The 20,505-nt window shown below is 56.1% G+C and overlaps 1 protein-coding gene across 2 annotated transcripts in view; it reads right to left on the bottom strand.

Annotated features, from left to right (window-relative positions):
* LOC147097596 (sterile alpha motif domain-containing protein 1-like) overlaps positions 1-20,505 on the bottom strand; it is a 161,934-nt gene that overhangs the window by 63,569 nt on the left and 77,860 nt on the right. For both annotated transcript variants that reach the window (XM_085971562.1, XM_085971561.1), the window contains exon 2: positions 6,149-6,602. In XM_085971562.1, the coding sequence (XP_085827688.1) occupies positions 6,149-6,602 (454 nt within the window). The remainder of the gene's footprint in view (positions 1-6,148; positions 6,603-20,505) is intronic.

Consider the following 20,505-nt stretch of genomic DNA (forward strand, 5'->3'; position numbering starts at 1 on the left):
GGAGCGCTGCACTGTCGGAGGGCCAGTACTGAGGGATCGCTGCACTGTCGGAGGGGCAGTACTGAGGGAGCGTTGCACTGTTGGATGGCCAGTACTGAGGGATCACTGCACTGTCGGAGGGGCAGTACTGAGGGAGTGATGCACTGTCAGATGGGCAGTACTGAGGAAGCGTTGCGCTGTTGGAGGGGCAGTACTGAGGGATCACTGCACTGTCGGAGGGCCAGTACTGAGGGATCGCTGCACTGTCGGAGGGCCAGTACTGAGGGATCACTGCACTGTCGGAGGGGCAGTACTGAGGAAGCATTGCACTGTCAGATGGGCAATACAGAGGGAGCGTTGCACTGACAGAGGGGCAGTACTGAGGGAGTGCTGCACTGTCGGAGGGGCAGTACTGAGGGAGTGATACACTGTCGGAGGGCCAGTACTGAGGGATCGCTGCACTGTCGGAGGGCCAGTACTGAGGGAGTGATGCACTGTCGGAGGGGCAGTACTGAGGGAGTGATGCACTGTCGGAGGGGCAGTACTGAGGAAGCGTTGCACTGTTGGAGGGGCAGTACTGAGGGAGCGCTGCACTGTCGGAGGGCCTGTACTGAGGGATCGCTGCACTGTCGGAGGGGCAGTACTGAGGGAGCGCTGCACTGTCGGAGGGGCAGTACTGAGGAAGCGTTGCACTGTTGGAGGGGCAGTACTGAGGAAGCGTTGCACTGTCGGAGGGCCTGTACTGAGGGAGTGATGCACTGTCGGAGGGGCAGTACTGAGGGAGTGATGCACTGTCGGAGGGCCAGTACTGAGGGATCGCTGCACTGTCGGAGGGACAGTACTGAGGGAGCGCCGCACTGTCGGAGGGACAGTACTGAGGGAGCGCCGCACTGTCGGAGGGGCAGTACTGAGGAAGCGTTGCACTGTTGGAGGGGCAGTACTGAGGGAGTGATGCACTGTCGGAGGTACCGTATTTCAGATGAAACATTAAACCAAAGCTCTATCTGCCTGTTCAGGTGAATGTAAAAGGTCCCATGGCAGTCTTTGAAGAGCAGGGGAGTTCTCCCCGGGGTCCTGACCAATATTTATCCCTCAACCAACTCCTAGAACAGATAATTTGATCATTGTCTCAAAAACTGCAAACATTTGCACTGCAGGGCCTTTGCAAAACCCAAATACTCTCAACTGTTTCCCCTCAATCATCTCTTCATCTATTTCTGTAACTTCTGGAATAAAGGAAGTGCCTGTAGACATTTTTTCCCACAGAGTTCAGTGGAGTCAGGATTCAGCCTCTCCTCAATCAATCTTTATTTTAAGCTTTTGAGAACTTCCTGAAGTCGAGCCCAGGTGGACAGGATTCGCACAAAACAAATCTCAAATCTCAGCCTCCTCCTCAAAACACTGCAAGGGATTTTCATCTTCAAGCCCCACTTCAGACACTTGAGCACAAAGATCTCGGCTGACACTCCAGCCTTGGTAGGAAGCCAGGTGACCTCGGACTGTTTGTAAATCCTTCTGCTGTAGTAAAAGAGAGAACTTGCATTTCTGTAGCGCCTCTCACGACCTCAGGATGTCCCAAAGTGCTTTACAGCCAATTTACTTTTTGAAGTGTAGTCACTGTTGTAATGTAGGAAACACGGCTGCCAATTTACGCACAGCAAGCTCCCACAAACAACAATGTGATAATGACCAGATAATCTGTTTTAGTAACGTTGGTTGAGGGATAAATATTGGCCAGGACACCAGGGAGAACTCCCCCTGCTCTTCTTCGAAACAGTGCCATGGGATCTTTTACTGTCGGAGGGGCAGTACTGAGAGAGCGCCGCATTGTCGGAGGGGCAGTACTGAGGGAGTGCTGCACTGTTGGAGGGGCAGTACTGAGGGAGCGCTGCACTGTCGGAGGGGCAGTACTGAGGGAGTGCTGCACTGTCAAAGGGGCAGTATTGAGGGAGCGCCACACTGTCGGAGGGGCAGTACTGAGAGGGCACTGCACTGTCGGAGGGGCAGTACTGAGGTAGCGCTGCACTGTCGGATGGGCAGTACTGAGAGAGCGCCGCATTGTCGGAGGGGCAGTGTGAGGGAGTGCTGCACTGTTGGAGGGGCAGTACTGAGGGAGCGCTGCACTGTCGGAAGGGCAGTACTGAGAGAGTGCTGCATTGTCGGGAGGGGCAGTATTGAGGGAGAGCCGCACTGTTGGAGGGGCAGTACTGAGAGAGCGCCGCACTGTCGGAGGGGCAGTACTGAGGGAGCGCCGCACTGTCGGAGGGGCAGTACTGAGGGAGTGCCGCACTGTCGGAGGGGCAGTACTGAGGGAGTGCCGCACTGTCGGATGGGCAGTACTGAGGGAGTGCTGCACTGTCGGATGGGCAGTACTGAGGGAGTGCTGCACTGTCGGATGGACAGTACTGCGGGAGTGCTTCTCTGTCGGAGGGGCAGTACTGAGGGAGCGCTGCACTGTCGGAGGGGCAGTACTGAGGGAGTGCTGCACTGTCGGATGGGCAGTACTGAGGGAGTGCTGCACTGTCGGAGGGGCAGTACTGAGGGAGTGCTGCACTGTCGGATGGGCAGTACTGAGGGAGTGCTGCACTGTCAGAGGGGCAGTACTGAGGGAGTGCTGCGCTGACGGAGGGGCAGTACTGAGGGAGTGCTGCATAGAAACTTAGAAACATAGAAGATAGGAGCAGGAGTAGGCCATTCGGCCCCTCGAGCCTGCGCCGCCATTCAATGAGATCATGGCTGATCATCCAAATTCAGTACCCTGTCCCTGCTTTCTCCCCATATCCCTTGATCCCTTTAGCCTTAAGAAATATATCCAACTCCTTCTTGAATATATTTAATGAATTGGCCTCTGCTGCCTTCTGTGGTAGAGAATTCTACAGGTTCACCACTCTCTGGGTGAAGAAATTCCTCCTCATCTCTGTCCTAAATGGCTTACCCCTTATCCTTAGACTGTGACCCCTGGTTCTGGACTCCCCCACCATCGGGAACATCCTTCCTGCATCTAGTCTGCCCAGTCCTGTCAGAATTTTATAAGTTTCAATGGGATCCCCTCTCATTCTTCTAAACTCCAGCGAGTATAAGCCCAATCGACCCAATCTCTCCTCATACGTCATTCCTGCCATCCCAGGTATCAGCCTGGTGAATCTTCGCTGCACTCCCTCCATGGCAAGAACATCCTTCTTCAGATAAGGCGACCAAAACTGCACACAATACTCAAGATGTGGTCTCACCAAGGCCCTGTACAACTACAGCAAGACATCCTTGTTCCTGTACTCAAACCCTCTCGCTACGAAGGCCAACATGCCATTTGCCTTCTTAACCGCCTGCTGCACCTGCATGCTTACCTTCAGCGACTGGTGCACAAGGACACCCAGGTCTCGTTGCACTTTCCCTTCTCCCAATCTATTGCCATTCAGATAATAATCTGCCTTCCTGTTTTTGACACCTAAGTGGATAACCTCGCATTTATCCACGTTATATTGCATCTGCCATGCTTCTGCCCAATCACCCAACCTGTCCAAATCATACTGGAGTTTCTCTGCATCCTCCTCACAGCACACACGCCCACTCAGCTTTGTGTCGTCTGCAAACTTGGAGATATTACATCTAGTTCCCTCGTCTAGATCATTAATATATATTGTGAATAGCTGGGGTCCAAGGACCGATCCCTGCAGTACCCCACTAGTCACTGCCTGCCACTTGGAAAAAGACCCGTTTATTCCAACTCTTTGCTTTCTGTCTGCCAACCAGTTCTCTATCCAAGTCAACACCTTGCCCCCAATCCCATGTGCCTTAACTTTACACGCTAATCTCTTATGCAGGACCTTATCGAAAGCCTTTTGAAAGTCCAAATACACCACATCCACTGGTTCTCCCTTATCTATTTTACCAGTTACATCCTCAAAAAATTCCAGTAGATTAGTCAAGCACGATTTACCTTTTGTAAATCCATGTTGACTTTGTCCGATCCTGTCACTGTTTTCCAATTGCTCTGCTATTACATCTTTTATAATGGACTCTAGCATTTTCCCCACTACCGATGTCAGGCTTACCGGTCTGTAATTCCCCGTTTTCTCTCTACCACCTTTTTTGAATAGTGGGGTAACATTAGCTACCCTCCAATCCATGGGTACTGTTCCAGATTCTATCGAATGCTGGAAGATGATCAGCAATGCATCTACTATTGCTAGGGCCACTTCCTTAAGTACTGTAGGATGTAGATTATCAGGCCCTGGGGATTTATCGGCCTTCAATCCCGTCAATTTCCCTAACACCATTACCCTACACATACTGATTTCTTTCAGTTCCTCCCTTTCATCAGGCCCTATGTTCCCCGACATCTCTGGGAGGTTATTTGTGTCCTCCTTTGTGAAGACAGAACCAAAATATGTATTTAATTGGTCTGCCATTTCTTTGTTCCCCATTATAAATTCCCCTGATTCTGACTGCAAGGGACCTACGCTTGACTTCCCCAATCTTTTTCTCTTCACATATCTATAAAAGCTTTTACAGTCAGTTTTTATGTTCCATGCAAGCTTACTCTCATATTCTATTTTCCCCTTCTTAATTAATCCCTTTGTCCTCCTTTGTTGAATCCTAAACTGCTCCCAATCCTCAGGTTTACTGCTTTTTCTGGCCAATTTATATGTCTACATTAGCAGAGGTACCGTCTTTCAGATGAAATATTAAACCAAAGCTCTGTCTGCCTGTTCAGGTGAATGTAAAAGATCCCATCGAGCCTGCTCCGCCATTCAATAAGATCATGGCTGATCTTCTACCTCAACTCCACTTTCCCGCCCGATCCCCATATCCCTCGATTCCCTTAACTCCCATGGTAACCGTGTATTAAGTCAGTCTGGAAGTGAAAAGTGGCAAATGGACTACTTTAAAACTCAAAAGGCTGCCCACGAAAAGTTACTACTTCGTAATTAAACAGCACTTTAAATGTGTCCACGAGTTGACGCACGAATCTAGTTTTGCGATCAATGTATCTGTGATAAATCACTGATCCGTCCAACCTCCTGTTCATCCACTCATTCAGTGTGGCCCGTAAATGCTGGTTAAATGAGTTTTTCGTGAGATGCAGTTTTAGGAGATCGTAAACCAAGCAGCTGATTTCATCAACCGGGTTTAATAAACAGGGAAGCAACTTCCTTCTGCCATTTGTTCTGTAATTAAAAGCTTTGTTTATGTTCTCTGAAGCTTGAAGGAAATTTATCTGCTAGCTCGCCTTTTCTGCCATCCTGGCTTTTAATAGCTGCAAGCTACACCGCAATGTGCTTTAGGGGGGTCCTTGCGCCCACGCAGTTCAGCATTAGTGCGAAGAGGGCTCCACTTTGCACAGATGTTAAACTTGTGTGTCCTGTAAATCTGGAGTTAAGGCCAGAGCTGGTTCAGGAGCAAGAATTCATCCTCCAGGGAATCCCAATCAACTTCCAGCCAGTGTCAGATTGGGTCCTCACTCCATATTTGGGCTGTATTTACACCACATAACTAATCATTGAATCACAGAAATTTACGGCACCGAAGGAGGCCATTCGGCCCATCGTGTCTGTGCCGGCCGAAGAGGAGCTATCTCAGCCTAATCCCCCTTTCCAGCTCTTGGTCCGTAGCCCTGTAGGTTACGGCACTCCAAGTGCATATCCGAGTACTTTTTAAATGTGATGAGGGTTTCTGCCTCTACCACCCTTTCAGGCAGTGAGTTCCAGACCCCCACCACCCTCTGGGTGAAAAAATGTCTCCTCAACTCCCCTCTAATCCTCCGACCAATTACTTTAAACCTCAGCCCCCTGGTTATTGACCTCTCTGTTAGGGGAAATAGGTCCTTCCTATCCACTCTATCTAGGCCCCTCATAATTTTATGCACCTCAATTAGGTCTCACCTCAGCCTCCTCTGTTCCAAAGAAAACAACCCCAGCCGATCCAATCTTTCCTCATAGCTAAAATTCCCCAGTCCTGGCAACATCCTCGTAAATCCCCTCTCTAGTGCAATCACATCTTTCCTGTAATATATAATCTCGGTGCACCTTACAGACTTGTGGTATAAACGAGCCCTTACATTAGCAAATGTAGATCATTGCCAGTGGAACAGTACTTTAAGACTTTCCATTGGGTTGAACTACAAGTTTGACCATTATATTGCGTTCTAACAGCTGTAAACCCAAGTTACCTTGACTGGTGCAAGGTTCCTGGGAGCATTCTTCACTGCAGTCCTCCTCCTTAGGGGTAAGTACTTCAGAAGAGTCAACTTCTCCATCGTTATCCGGACAGATTCGCACTTCCACAATCTTAAAATCCTCGACATCAAGCTTCATCTCAGCATCGATGAGATCCTCGCGCTTGACGCTGGGGCAATGCTCCACAGCTGAAGATCTTTCAACCCGCTGGTCGGTGGACAGTTCCTCGATCACACCTCCAGTTGGGCGATCTTCAGTGCTAGGCGGTTTGATGGGACACTCTTCAGTCTCGCGGTCCTCACTCATGCAATCAGCGACGGCCTCCACACCATTCCGCGCCTCTCTCGAGGTCTGTCTCCCTGATTCCTGGTCATTCAGCGGAGCCACCGCTTCCTCATCACTTCCTTCGCCATCTGACGGATCAGCTTCTTTTGATCTCCTGGTCTTCTGCAGAGAGACAAAGCAACAGTATTTAGATGAAGAATATACCGAGGATCCCCAATTCATATCTTCAATGTGGTGGACTTGTCTCAGGAACCACAGTACAGGAAACTCTTGATTTACCGGCACCCAAACAACCGGAAATCTCGGTTAACCGGCAAAATTCAGGAGTAGGTTCAGTTAAGTTTTTCTTCATATTAGTGGCCGTTTCTTGATTCTTGGCTGTGTAATCGGGGGTTCCTGCAATTGAGGGATGCTTGGTCTGTGGCCGGGCTTCTTGCACCTGTTGCTAAGCAACAGGGAAGCCTGGATTTGTTGCTATGTACGGGGCTCTCGTACCTTTTTACTACACCTCTCTGTAATCCGGACTTTTTGATAAACCGGCACCACGCCGGTCCCGTTGGTGCCGGATACCAAAGAGTTTCCTGTAATACATCAAAATGTCTAACCAGCTAGAAATTCTAGTGAAGATTAAGGGTGTGATCTAATTGAGGTGTTTAAGATGATTAAAGGAGTTGATTGGGTAGATAGTAACAATTTCCTCTGGTGGGCGAGTCCAGAACAAGGGGGCATTATCTTAAAATTAGAGCCAGGCCGTTCAGGGGTGATGTCAGGAAGCACTTCGTCACACAAAGGGTGGTGGAAATCTGGAACTCTCTCCCCCAAAAGCTGTTGAGGCCGGGGGTCAAATAGAAATTTCTAAACTGATATTAATGGATATGGAACCAAGGAAGGTAGTTGGAGTTAAGGTACAGATCAGCCATGATCTAACTGAAGGGCGGAACAGGCTCGAGAGGCTAAAGGGCGTACTCCTGTTCTTATATTCCGATTGAAAAATGTTTCCTTATCAAATTCATGCCCCCCACCCAAAACAAAATGATTTTGGGCATAGATTTAAAGTAATTGGTCGGAGGTTTAGAGGAGAAATGATTTCACCCAGAGGGTGGTGGGGGTCTGGAACTCACTGCCTGAAAGGGTGGTAGAGGCAGAAACCCTCATCACATTTAAAAAGTGCTTGGATGTGCACTTGAAGTGCCGTAACCTGCAGGGCTACGGACCAAGAGCTGGAAAGTGGGATTAGGCTGGAGAGCTCTTTGTCGGCCGGCACGGACACGATGGGCCGAATGGCCTCCTTCTGTGCTGTAACTTTCTATGATAACCTCAGTAACACCCAACCAACCTCATGAGCAACTCATTGGTGACTGGAGCATGAAACCTAACGATGAAGATCACCTTTAGGCCATCGTGTAGGAGTCATTTCATGGGACAGGATTATAAATGAATGGAGACAAGTTTGGCCTCACTTTTTCTTGTTTATTGGATTCACCAGTCCAATTCTACTCCGCTGTTTTGTATCGTTGAATGTTTCTCACAGTTCAACTGGACACCACATGCAAGTTTCACATTCCCAGCGCTACACTTTTACTGAAATCCTGGGGACAGGCAATTGAAGGAAAGAAGAATAAAGGGATAATGGGAACAGAGCAGACACGTAGGATTAGAGCTACTGCTCATATAGCTAGCTCAGTGGGCAGCACTCTCGCTCTCTCTCGCCTCTGAGTCAGAAGGTTGTGGGTTCAAGTCCCACTCCAGAGACTTGAGTACAAAATCTAGGCTGGCACTCCCAGTGCGGTACTGAGGGAGAGCTACACTGTCAGAAGTGCCGTCTGCTCTCTCAGGTGGACATAAAAGATCCCACGGCACTATTTCAAAGAAGAGCAGAGGAGGTATCCCTGGGGTCCTGGCCAATATTTATCCCCCAAGCAACATCATTAAAAAAATTATCTGGTCATTATCACGCTATTGTTTGTGGGAGCTTGCTGTGCGTGAACTAGCTGCCGCGTTTCATACATTACATGCTTCGAGACGTACTAGCGGGCACGCTCCGACACTAACTAACAGGCACGTTCCGACACCATCTAGCGGGCGCACTCAGACACTAGCTAGCGGGCACGCTCTGACACTAACTAACGGGCACGCTCTGACACCAACTAGCGGGCACGCTCCGACACCGACTAGCGGGCACGCTCCGACACTAACCAGCGGGCACGCTCCGACACCAACTAGCGGGCACACTCCGACACCAACTAGCGGGCACGCTCCGACACCAACTAGCGGGCACGCTCCGACACTAACCAGCAGGCACGCTCCGACACCAACTAGCGGGCACGCTCCGACACTAACTAGCGGGCACGCTCCGACACTAACTAGCGGGCACGCTCCGACACTAACTAGCGGGCATGCTCAGACACAGACAAGCGGGCACGCTACGACACCAACTAGTGGGCACGCTCTGACACCAGCGGGCACGCTGACACTAACTAGCGGGCACGCTCCGACACTGACTAGCGGGCACGCTCCGACACTAGCGGGTACGCTCCGACACTGACTAGCGGGCACGCTCCGACACGGACTAGCGGGCACGCACCGACATGGACTAGCAGGCACGCTCCGACACTGACCAGTGGGCACGCTCCGACACCAACTAGCGGGCACGCTCAGACACCGACCAGCGGGCACGCTCCGACACCGACCAGCGGGCACGCTCCGACACTGACCAGCGGGCACGCTCCGACACCGACCAGCGGGCACGCTCCGACAACAACTAGCGGACACGCTCTGTCACCAACTAGCGGGCACGCTCCGACACCGACCAGCGGGCACGCTCCGACACCAACTAGCGGGCACGCTCCGACACAGACTAGCGGGCTCGCTCCAACACGAACTCGTGGGCACGGTCCGACAACTAGTGGACACGGTCCGACACCAACTAGTGGACACGCTCCGACACGAATTAGCGGGCACGCTCCGACACCGACTAGCGGGCACGCTCTGACACCGACTAGCGGGCACGCTCTGACACCGACTAGCGGGCAGAGTCCGACACCGACTAGCGGGCACGCTCCGACACTGACTAGCAGGCACGCTCCGACACCGGCTAGCGGGCTCGCTCCGACACGACTAGCGGGCACGCTCCGACACCGACCAGCGGGCACGCTCCGTCACCGACCAGCGGGCACGCTCCGACACCGACCAGCGGGCACGCTCCGACACCAACCAGCGGGCACGCTCCGACACCAACCAGCGGGCAAGCTCCGACACCAACTAGCGGGCGCGCTCCGACACCAACTAGCACGCACGCTCCGACACCAACTAGCGGGCACGCTCTGACACTAACTAGCGGGCACGCTCCGACACTGACTAGCGGGCACGCTCCGACACGGACTAGCGGGCACGCACCGACACGGACTAGCGGGCACGCTCCGACACTGACCAGCGGGCACGCTCCGACACTGACCAGCGGGCACGCTCCGACACCAACTAGCGGGCACGCTCAGACACCAACCAGCGGGCACGCTCCAACACCGACCAGCGGGCACGCTCCAACACTGACCAGCGGGCACACTCCGACACCGACTAGCGGGCACGCTCCGACACCGACTAGCGGACACGCTGTGTCACCGACTAGCGGGCACGCTCCGACACGACCAGCGGGCACGCTCCGACACCAACTAGTGGGCACGGTCCGACAACAACTAGTGGACACGGTCCGACACCAACTAGTGGACACGCTCCGACACGAATTAGCGGGCACGCTCCGACACCGACTAGCGGGCACGCTCCGACACCGACTAGCGGGCAGAGTCCGACACCGACTAGCGGGCACGCTCCGACACTGACTAGCAGGCACGCTCCGACACCGACTAGCGGGCTCGCTCCGACACGACTAGCGGGCTCGCTCTGACACCGACTAGCGGGCTCGCTCCGACACCGACCAGCGGGCACGCTCCGACACCGACCAGCAAAAAATATAAAGACAGATAGTAAGAGTTTTTATAGTTATATAAAAAGAAAAAGGGTGGCTAAAGTAAATGTTGGTCCCTTAGAGGATGAGACCGGGAAATTAATGGTGGGAAATATGGAGATGGCAAAAACACTGAATGAATATTTTGTATCAGTCTTTACAGTGGAGGACACCAAGAATATCCCAACACTTGACAAGCAGGGGGCTATAGGGGGGGAGGAGCTAAATACGATCAAAATCACTAAGGAAGTAGTACTTGGTAAAATAATGGGACTCAAGGCGGATAAATCACCTGGACCTGATGGCTTACATCCCAGGGTTTTGAGGGAAGTGGCTGTAGGGATTGTGGATGCATTGGTAATAATCTTCCAAAACTCCCTGGACTCAGCAAAGGTCCCGGCAGACTGGAAAACTGCTAATGTAACACCCTTATTTAAAAAGGGCAGTAGACAGAAGGCTGGAAACTATAGACCGGTTAGCCTAACATCTGTGGTAGGTAAAATTTTGGAGTCCATTATTAAGGAGACAGTAACAGGACATTTGGATAATCATAATTTAATAAGACAAAGTCAGCATGGTTTTATGAAGGGGAAGTCATGTTTGACAAATTTGCTGGAGTTCTTTGAGGAAGTAACATATAGGGTGGATAAAGGTGAACCAGTGGACGTAGTGTATTTAGACTTCCAAAAGGCATTTGACAAGGTGCCACACAAAAGATTATTGCTTAAGATAAAAAATCACGGGATTGGGGGTAATATTCTGGCATGGATAGAGGATTGGCTATCTAACAGAAGGCAGAGAGTTGGGATAAATGGTTCATATTCAGACTGGCAATCAGTAACCAGTGGTGTTCCGCAGGGGTCAGTGCTGGGTCCCCAACTCTTTACAATCTATATTAACGATTTGGAGGAGGGGACCGAGTGTAACACGTCAAAGTTTGCAGATGATACTAAGATGGGAGGGAAAGTAGTGAGTGAGGAGGACATAAAAAACCTGCAAGGGGACATAGACAGGCTAAGTAAGTGGGCAGAGATTTGGCAGATGGAATACAATACTGGAAAGTGTGAGGTTATGCACTTTGGCAGGAAAAATCGTAGAGCAAGTTATTATCTTAATGGCAAGAAACTTGAAAGTACTGAAGTACAAAGGGATCTGGGGGTCCTGGTGCACGAAACTCAAAAGGTTAGTATGCAGGTGCAGCAAGTGATTAGGAAGGCCAATGGAATGTTGGCTTTCATTGCTAGGGGGATAGAATATAAAAATAGGGAGGTATTGCTTCAGTTGTACAAGGTATTGGTGAGGCCGCACCTGGAATACTGCATACAGTTTTGGTGTCCATACTTAAGAAAGGACATACTTGCTCTCGAGTCAGTACAAAGAAGGTTCACTCGATTAATCCCGGGGATGAGGGGATGGACATATGAGGAGAGGTTGAGTAGATTGGGACTCTACTCATTGGAGTTCAGAAGAATGAGAGGCGATCTTATTGAAACATATAAGATTATGAAGGGGTTGGATCGGGTGGATGCAGGGAGGATGTTCCAGATGATGGGTGAAACTAGAACTAGGGGGCATAGTCTTAGAATAAGGGGCTGCTCTTTCAAAACTGAGATGAGGAGGAACTACTTCACTCAGAGGGTGGTAGGTCCATGGAATATGCTGCCCCAAAAAGCTGTCGAAGCTACATCATTAAATAAATTTAAAACAGAAATAGACAGTTTCCTAGTAGAAAAGGGAATTAAGGGTTACGGGGAGCGGGCAGGAATTTGGACATGAGTCTAGGTTCGGATAGGTCATGGCCCTGTGGGTAGCGGAGCGGGCCCAGGGGCCGTGTAGCCTGATCCTGCTCCTGTTTTCGTGTGTCTAATGCTGTTAGATTCAGGAGATAGTCCTGTCATAGTGGATTGGCGGTTAGGATCAGATCAGCCATGATCTTATTGAATGGCGGAGCAGGCTCGAGGGGCCAATTGGCCTACTCCTGCTCCTATTTCTTATGTTCTTATGTTCTTATGACACAGACTAGCGGGCACGCTCCGACAACAACTAGCAGGCACGCTCCGACACAGACTAGCAAGCACGCTCCGACACAGACTAGCGGACACGGTCTGACACCAACTAGCAGGAATGCTCCGACACCAACCAGCGGGCACGCTCCCACACCGACTAGCGGGCACGCTCCGACACCAACTAGCGGGCACGCTCCGACTAGAACTAGCAGGCACGCTCCGACAACAACTAGCGGGCACGCTCCGACACGAACTAGCGGACAGGCTCTGACACTAATTAGCGGGCACGCTCCGACACTAACTAGCGGGCACGCTCCGACACTAACTAGCGGGCACGCTCCGACACTGACTAGCGGGCACGCTCCGACACTAGCGGATACGCCCCGACACTGACTAGCGGGCACGCTCCGTCACCGACTAGTGGGCACGCTCCGACACAGACTAGCGGGCACGCTCCGACACAGACTAGCGGGCACGCTCCAACCAGAACTAGAAAGCACGCTCCGACAACAACTAGCGGGCACGCTCCAACCAGAACTAGCAAGCACGCTCCGACAACAACTAGCGGGCACGCTCCCACACCGACTAGCGGGCACGCTCCGACACCAACTAGCGGGCACGCTCCGCCACCAACTAGCGGGCACGCTCCAACCAGAACTAGCAAGCACGCTCCGACAACAGCTAGCGGGCACGCTCTGACACGAACTAGCGGACACGCTCCGACACTAATTAGCGGGCACGCTCCGACACTAACTAGCGGGCACGCTCTGACACTGACTAGCAGGCACGCTCCGACACTGACTAGCGGGCACATTCCGACACTGACTAGCGGGCATGCTCCGACACCGACCAGCGGGCACGCTCCGACAACAACTAGCGGGCACGCTCCGACAACAACTAGCGGGCACGCTCCGACAACAACTAGCGGACACGCTCCGACACTAATTAGCGGGCACGCTCCGACACCGACTAGCGGGCACGCTCCGACACCGACTAGCGGGCATGCTCCGACACCGACTAGCGGGCATGCTCCGACACCATCTAGCGGGCACGCTCCCATACCAACTAGCGGGCACGCTCCGACACCAACTAGCGGGCACGCTCCGACAACAACTAGCGGACACGCTTCATCACCGACTAGTGGGCACGCTCCGTCACCGACTACTGGGCACGCTCCGACACCGACCAGCGGGAACGCTCGGACACAGACTAGCGGGCACGCTCCGACAACAACTAGGGGGCAGGCTCCGACACAGACTAGCGGGCACGCTCTGACAACAAGTAGCGGGCATGCTCCGACACAGACTAGCGGGCACGCTCCGACACAGACTAGTGGGCACACTCCGACATCAACTAGCGGGCACGCTCCGACACAGACTAGCGGGCACGCTCCGACAACAACTAGCGGGCACGCTCCGACGCAGACTAGCAAGCACACTCCGACACAGACTAGCGTCACGGTCCGACACCAACTAGCGGACACAGTCCGACACCAACTAGCGGACACGCTCCGACACTAAATAGCGGGCACGCTCCGACACTAACTAGCGGGCACGCTCCGACAATTACTCGCGGGCACGCTCCGACACCGACCAGTGGGCATGCTCCCACACCGACTTGCGGGCACACTCCGACAGCAACTAGTGGGTAGAGTCCGACACCAACTAGCGGGCATTCTCCGACACCAACTGCGGGCACGCTCCGACACTAACTAGCGGGCACACTCCGACACTAACTAGCAGGCACGCTCCAACACCGACCAGCGGGCACGCTCTGACACTAACTAGCGGGCATGCTCCGACACCAACAAGCGGGCACGCTCCGACACTAACTGGCAGGCACGCTCCAAAACCAACTAGCGGGCACGCTGACACTAACTAGCGGGCACTGTCCGATACTAACTAGCGGGCGCGCTCCGGCAGTAACTAGCGGGCACACTCAGACACCAACTAGTGGGCACGGTCCGACACCAACTAGCGGGCACGCTCCAACACCAACTAGCGGGCACGCTCCGACACCAACTAGCGGGCACGCTCCAACACCGACTAGCGGGCACGCTCCGACACCGACTAGCAGGCACGCTCCGACACCGACTAGCGGGCGCGCTCCAACACCGACCAGCGGGCACGCTGACACTAACTAGCGGGCACGCTCCTACACCGACTAGCGGGAATGCGCCCACACCAACTAGTGAGCACGCTCCCACACCAACTAGCGGGCACGCTCCCACACCGACTAGCGGGCACGCTCCCACACCGACTAGCGGGCACGCTCCGACACCGACTAGCGGGCACGGTCCGACACCGACTAGCGGGTCACTCCGACACCGACTAGCGGGTCGCTCCGACACCGACCAGCAGACACGCTCCGACACCGACTAGTGGGCACGCTCCGGCACCAACTAGCGGGCACGCTCCGTCACCAACTAGCGGGCACGCTCCGACACCAACTAGCGGGTACGCTCCGACACCAACTAGCGGGCACGGTCCGACACAGACTAGCGGGCACGCTCCGACACCGACTAGCGGGCATGCTCCGACACCAACACCAACGAGTGGGCACGCTCCGACACCAACTAGCAGGCACACTCCGACACCGACTAGCGGGCACGCTCCGACACCATCTAGCGGGCACGGTCCCACACCAACTCACGGGCACGCTCCGACACCAACTAGCGGGCACGCTCCGACACCAACTAGCGGGCACTCTCCGACACCGACTGGCGAGCACGCTCTGACAGCGACTAGCGGGCACGCTCCGTCACCAACTAGCGGGCACGCACCGTCACCAACTAGCAGGCACGCTGCGACACCAACTAGCGGGCATGCTCCGACACCAACTAGCGGGCACGCTCCGACACCGACCAGCGGGCATGCTCCGACACCGACTTGCGGACACGCTCCAACACTAACTAGCGGACACGCTCCAAAACCGAGCAGCGGGCACGCTCCGACACCGACCAGCTGGCACGCTCCCACACCGACTAGCGGGCACGATCCGACATCAACTAGCGGGCACGCTCCGACACAACTAGCAGGCACGCTCCGACACTAACTAGCAGGCACGCTCCGACTCCAACTAGCGGGCACGTTCTGACTCGAACTAACGGGCATGCTCCGACACCGACTAGCGGACACGCTCCGACACTAACTAGCGGATACGCTCCAAAACCGACCAGCGGGCACGCTCCGACACCGACCAACGGGCACGCTCCCACACCGACTCGTGGACAGAGTCCGAAACCAACTAGCGGGCACGCTCCGACATCAACTAGCGGGCACGCTCCGACACAACTAGCGGGCACGCTCCGACACAACTAGCAGGCACGCTCCGACACTAGCGGGCACGCTCCGACACAACTAGCGGGCACGCTCCGACACTGACTAGCGGGTACGCTCCGACACTTAACTAGCAGGCACGCTCAGACACCACCTAGCGGGCACGCTCCGTCACCATCTAGCGGGATCGCTCCGACACTAACTAGCGGGCACGCTCCGACACCAACTAGCGGGCACGCTCCGACACCAACTAGCGGGCACACTCCGACACCAACTAGCGGGATCGCTCCGACACCAACTAGCGGGCACGCTCCGACACCATCTCGCGGGCACGCTCCGACACCAACTAGCGGGCACACTCCGACACCAACTAGCTGGCACGCTCCGACGCCATCCAGCGGGCACGCTCCAACACCAACTAGCGGGCACGCTCCGACACCAACTAGCGGGCACGCTCTGACACCGACCAGCAGGCACACTCCGACACCCACTAGCGGTCACGCTCCGACACCGACCAGCGGGCACGCTCCGACACCGACTAGCGGGCACGCTGCAACACCAACTCCAACGAGCGGGCACGCTCCGACACCGACTAGCGGGCACGCTCCGACACCATCTAGCGGGCACGCTCCCACACCAACTAGCGGGCACGCTCCGACACCAACTAGCGGGCACGCTCCGGCAACAACTAGCGGACACGCTTCGTCACAGACTAGTGGGCACGCTCCGACACCGACCAGCGGGCACGCTCCAACACAGACTAGCGGGCACGCTCCGACTACAACTAGCAGGCACACTCCGACACAGACTAGCGGGCATGCTCCGACAACAACTAGGGGGCAGGCTCCGACACAGACTAGCGGGCACGCTCTGACAACAAGTAGCGGGCATGCTCCGACACAGACTAGCGGGCACGCTCCGACACAGACGATTGGGCACACTCAGACATCAACTAGCGGGCACGCTCCGACACAGACTAGCGGGCACGCTCCGACAACAACTAGCGGGCACGCTCCGACGCAGACTAGCAAGCACACTCCGACACAGACCAGCGTCACGGTCCGACACCAACTAGCGGACACGGTCCGACACCAACTAGCGGACACGCTCCGACACTAAATAGCGGGCACGCTCCGACACTAACTAGCGGGCACGCTCCGACACCGACCAGTGGGCATGCTCCCACACCGACTTGCGGGCACACTCCGACAGCAACTAGTGGGCAGAGTCCGACACCAACTAGCGGGCATTCTCCGACACCAACTGGCGGGCACGCTCCGACACTAACTAGCGGGCACGCTCCGACACTAACTAGCAGGCACGCTCCAACACCGACCAGCGGGCACGCTCCGACACTAACTAGCGGGCACGCTCCGACACCAACAAGCGGGAACGCTCCGACACTAACTAGCAGGCACGCTCCAAAACCAACTAGCGGGCACGCTGACACTAACTAGCGGGCACTGTCCGATACTAACTAGCGGGCGCGCTCCGGCAGTAACTAGCGTGCACACTCAGACACCAACTAGTGGGCATGGTCTGACACCAACTAGCGGGCACGCTCCAACACCAACTAGCGGGCACGCTCCGACACCAACTAGCGGGCACGCTCCAACACCGACTAGCGGGCACGCTCCGACACCGACTAGCAGGCACGCTCCGACACCGACTAGCGGGCACGCTCCAACACCGACCAGCGGGCACGCTGACACTAACTAGCGGGCACGCTCCGACACCGACTAGCGGGAATGCGCCCACACCAACTAGTGAGCACGCTCCCACACCAACTAGCGGGCACGCTCCCACACCAACTAGCGGGCACGCTCCGACACCGACTAGCGGGCACGCTCCGACACCGACTAGCGGGCACGCTCCGACACCGACTAGCGGGTCGCTCCGACACCGACTAGCGGGTCGCTCCGACACCGACCAGCAGACATGCTCCGACACCGACTAGTGGGCACGCTCCGGCACCAACTAGCGGGCACGCTCCGTCACCAACTAGCGGGCACGCTCCGACACCAACTAGCGGGTACGCTCCGACACCAACTAGCGGGCACGGTCCGACACAGACTAGCGGGCACGCTCCGACACCGACTAGCGGGCATGCTCCGACACCAACACCAACGAGCGGGCACGCTCCGACACCAACTAGCAGGCACACTCCGACACCGACTAGCGGGCACGCTCCGACACCATCTAGCGGGCACGGTCCCACACCAACTCACGGGCACGCTCCGACACCAACTAGCAGGCACGCTCCGACACCAACTAGCGGGCACTCTCCGACACCGACTGGCGAGCACGCTCTGACAGCGACTAGCGGGCACGCTCCGTCACCAACTAGCGGGCACGCACCGTCACCAACTAGCAGGCACGCTGCGACACCAACTAGCGGGCATGCTCCGACACCAACTAGCGGGCACGCTCCGACATCGACCAGCGGGCATGCTCCGACACCGACTTGCGGACACGCTCCAACACTAACTAGCGGACACGCTCCAAAACCGAGCAGCGGGCACGCTCCAACACCGACCAGCGGGCACGCTCCCACACCGACTAGCGGGCACGATCCGACATCAACTAGCGGGCACGCTCCGACACAACTAGCAGGCACGCTCCGACACTAACTAGCAGGCACGCTCCGACACCAACTAGCGGGCACGTTCTGACACGAACTAGCGGGCATGCTCCGACACCGACTAGCGGACACGCTCCGACACTAACTAGCGGATACGCTCCAAAACCGACCAGCGGGCACGCTCCGACACCGACCAACAGGGACGCTCCCACACCGACTCGTGGACAGAGTCCGAAACCAACTAGCGGGCACGCTCCGACATCAACTAGCGGGCACGCTCCGACACAACTAGCAGGCACGCTCCGACACTAGCAGGCATGCTCCGACACAACTAGCGGGCACGCTCTGACACTGACTAGCGGGTACGCTCCGACACTTAACTAGCGGGCACGCTCCGTCACCATCTAGCGGGATCGCTCCGACACTAACTAGCGGGCACGCTCCGACACCAACTAGCGGGCACGCTCCGACACCAACTAGCGGGATCGCTCCGACACTAACTAGCGGGCACGCTCTGACACCATCTCGCGGGCACGCTCCGACACCAACTAGCGGGCACGCTCCGACACCAACTAGCTGGCACGCTCCGACACCGACCAGCAGGCATGCTCCGACACCGACTTGCGGACACGCTCCAACACTAACTAGCGGACACGCTCCAAAACCGACCAGCGGGCACGCTCCGACACCGACCAACAGGGACGCTCCCACACCGACTCGTGGACAGAGTCCGAAACCAACTAGCGGGCACGCTCCGACATCAACTAGCGGGCACGCTCCGACACAACTAGCAGGCACGCTCCGACACTAGCAGGCATGCTCCGACACAACTAGCGGGCACGCTCTGACACTGACTAGCGGGTACGCTCCGACACTTAACTAGCGGGCACGCTCCGTCACCATCTAGCGGGATCGCTCCGACACTAACTAGCGGGCACGCTCCGACACCAACTAGCGGGCACGCTCTGACACCAACTAGCGGGCACGCTCTGACACCAACTAGCGGGCACGCTCCGACACCAACTAGCGGGATCGCTCCGACGCTAACTAGCGGGCACGCTCTGACACCATCTCGCGGGCACGCTCCGACACCAACTAGCGGGCACGCTCCGACACCAACTAGCTGGCACGCTCCGACACCGACCAGCAGGCATGCTCCGACACTGACTTGCGGACACGCTCCAACACTAACTAGCGGACACGCTCCAAAACCGAGCAGTGGGCACGCTCCGACACCGACCAGCGGGCACGCTCCCACACCGACTAGCGGGCACGATCCGACATCAACTAGCGGGCACGCTCCGACACCAACTAGCTGGCACGCTCCGACACCATCCAGCGGGCACGCTCCAACACCAACTAGCGGGCATGCTCCGACACCAACTAGCGGGCACGCTCCGACACCAACTAGCGGGCACGCGCCGACACCGACTAGCGGGCACGCTCCGACACCGACCAGCGGGCACGCTCCGACACCCACTAGCGGTCACGCTCCGACACCGACCAGCGGGCACGCTCCGACACCGACCAGCGGGCACGCTCCGACACCGACTAGCGGGCACGCTCCAACACCAACTCCAACGAGCGGGCACGCTCCGACACCGACTAGCGGGCACGCTCCGACACCATCTAGCGGGCACGCTCCCACACCAACTAGCGGGCACGCTCCCACACCAACTAGCGGGCACGCTCCGACACCAACTAGCGGGCACGCTCCGGCAACAACTAGCGGACACGCTCCGTCACAGACTAGTGGGCACGCTCCGACACCGACCAGCGGGCACGCTCCAACACAGACTAGCGGGCACGCTCCGACAACAACTAGCAGGCACACTCCGACACAGACTAGCGGGCACGCTCCGACAACAACTAGCGGGCACGCTCCGACACAGACTAGCGGGCACACTCTGACACCGACCAGCAGGCACACTCGGACACAAACTAGCGGGCACGCTCCGACAACAACTAGGGGGCAGGCTCCGACACAGACTAGCGGGCACGCTCTGACAACAAGTAGCGGGCATGCTCCGACACAGACTAGCGGGCACGCTCCGACACAGACTAGTGGGCACACTCCGACACCAACTAGCGGGCACGCTCCGACAGACTAGCGAGCACGCTCCGACAACAACTAGCGGGCACGCTCCGACACAGACTAGCAAGCACACTCCGACACAGACTAGCGGACACGGTCCGACAACAACTAGCGGACACGGTCCGACACCAACTAGCGGACACG

This window comes from Somniosus microcephalus, chromosome 31 (assembly GCF_052327205.1).
Source record: "Somniosus microcephalus isolate GS21.2 chromosome 31, FLI_Smic_1.0, whole genome shotgun sequence".
Taxonomy (NCBI): domain Eukaryota; kingdom Metazoa; phylum Chordata; class Chondrichthyes; order Squaliformes; family Somniosidae; genus Somniosus; species Somniosus microcephalus.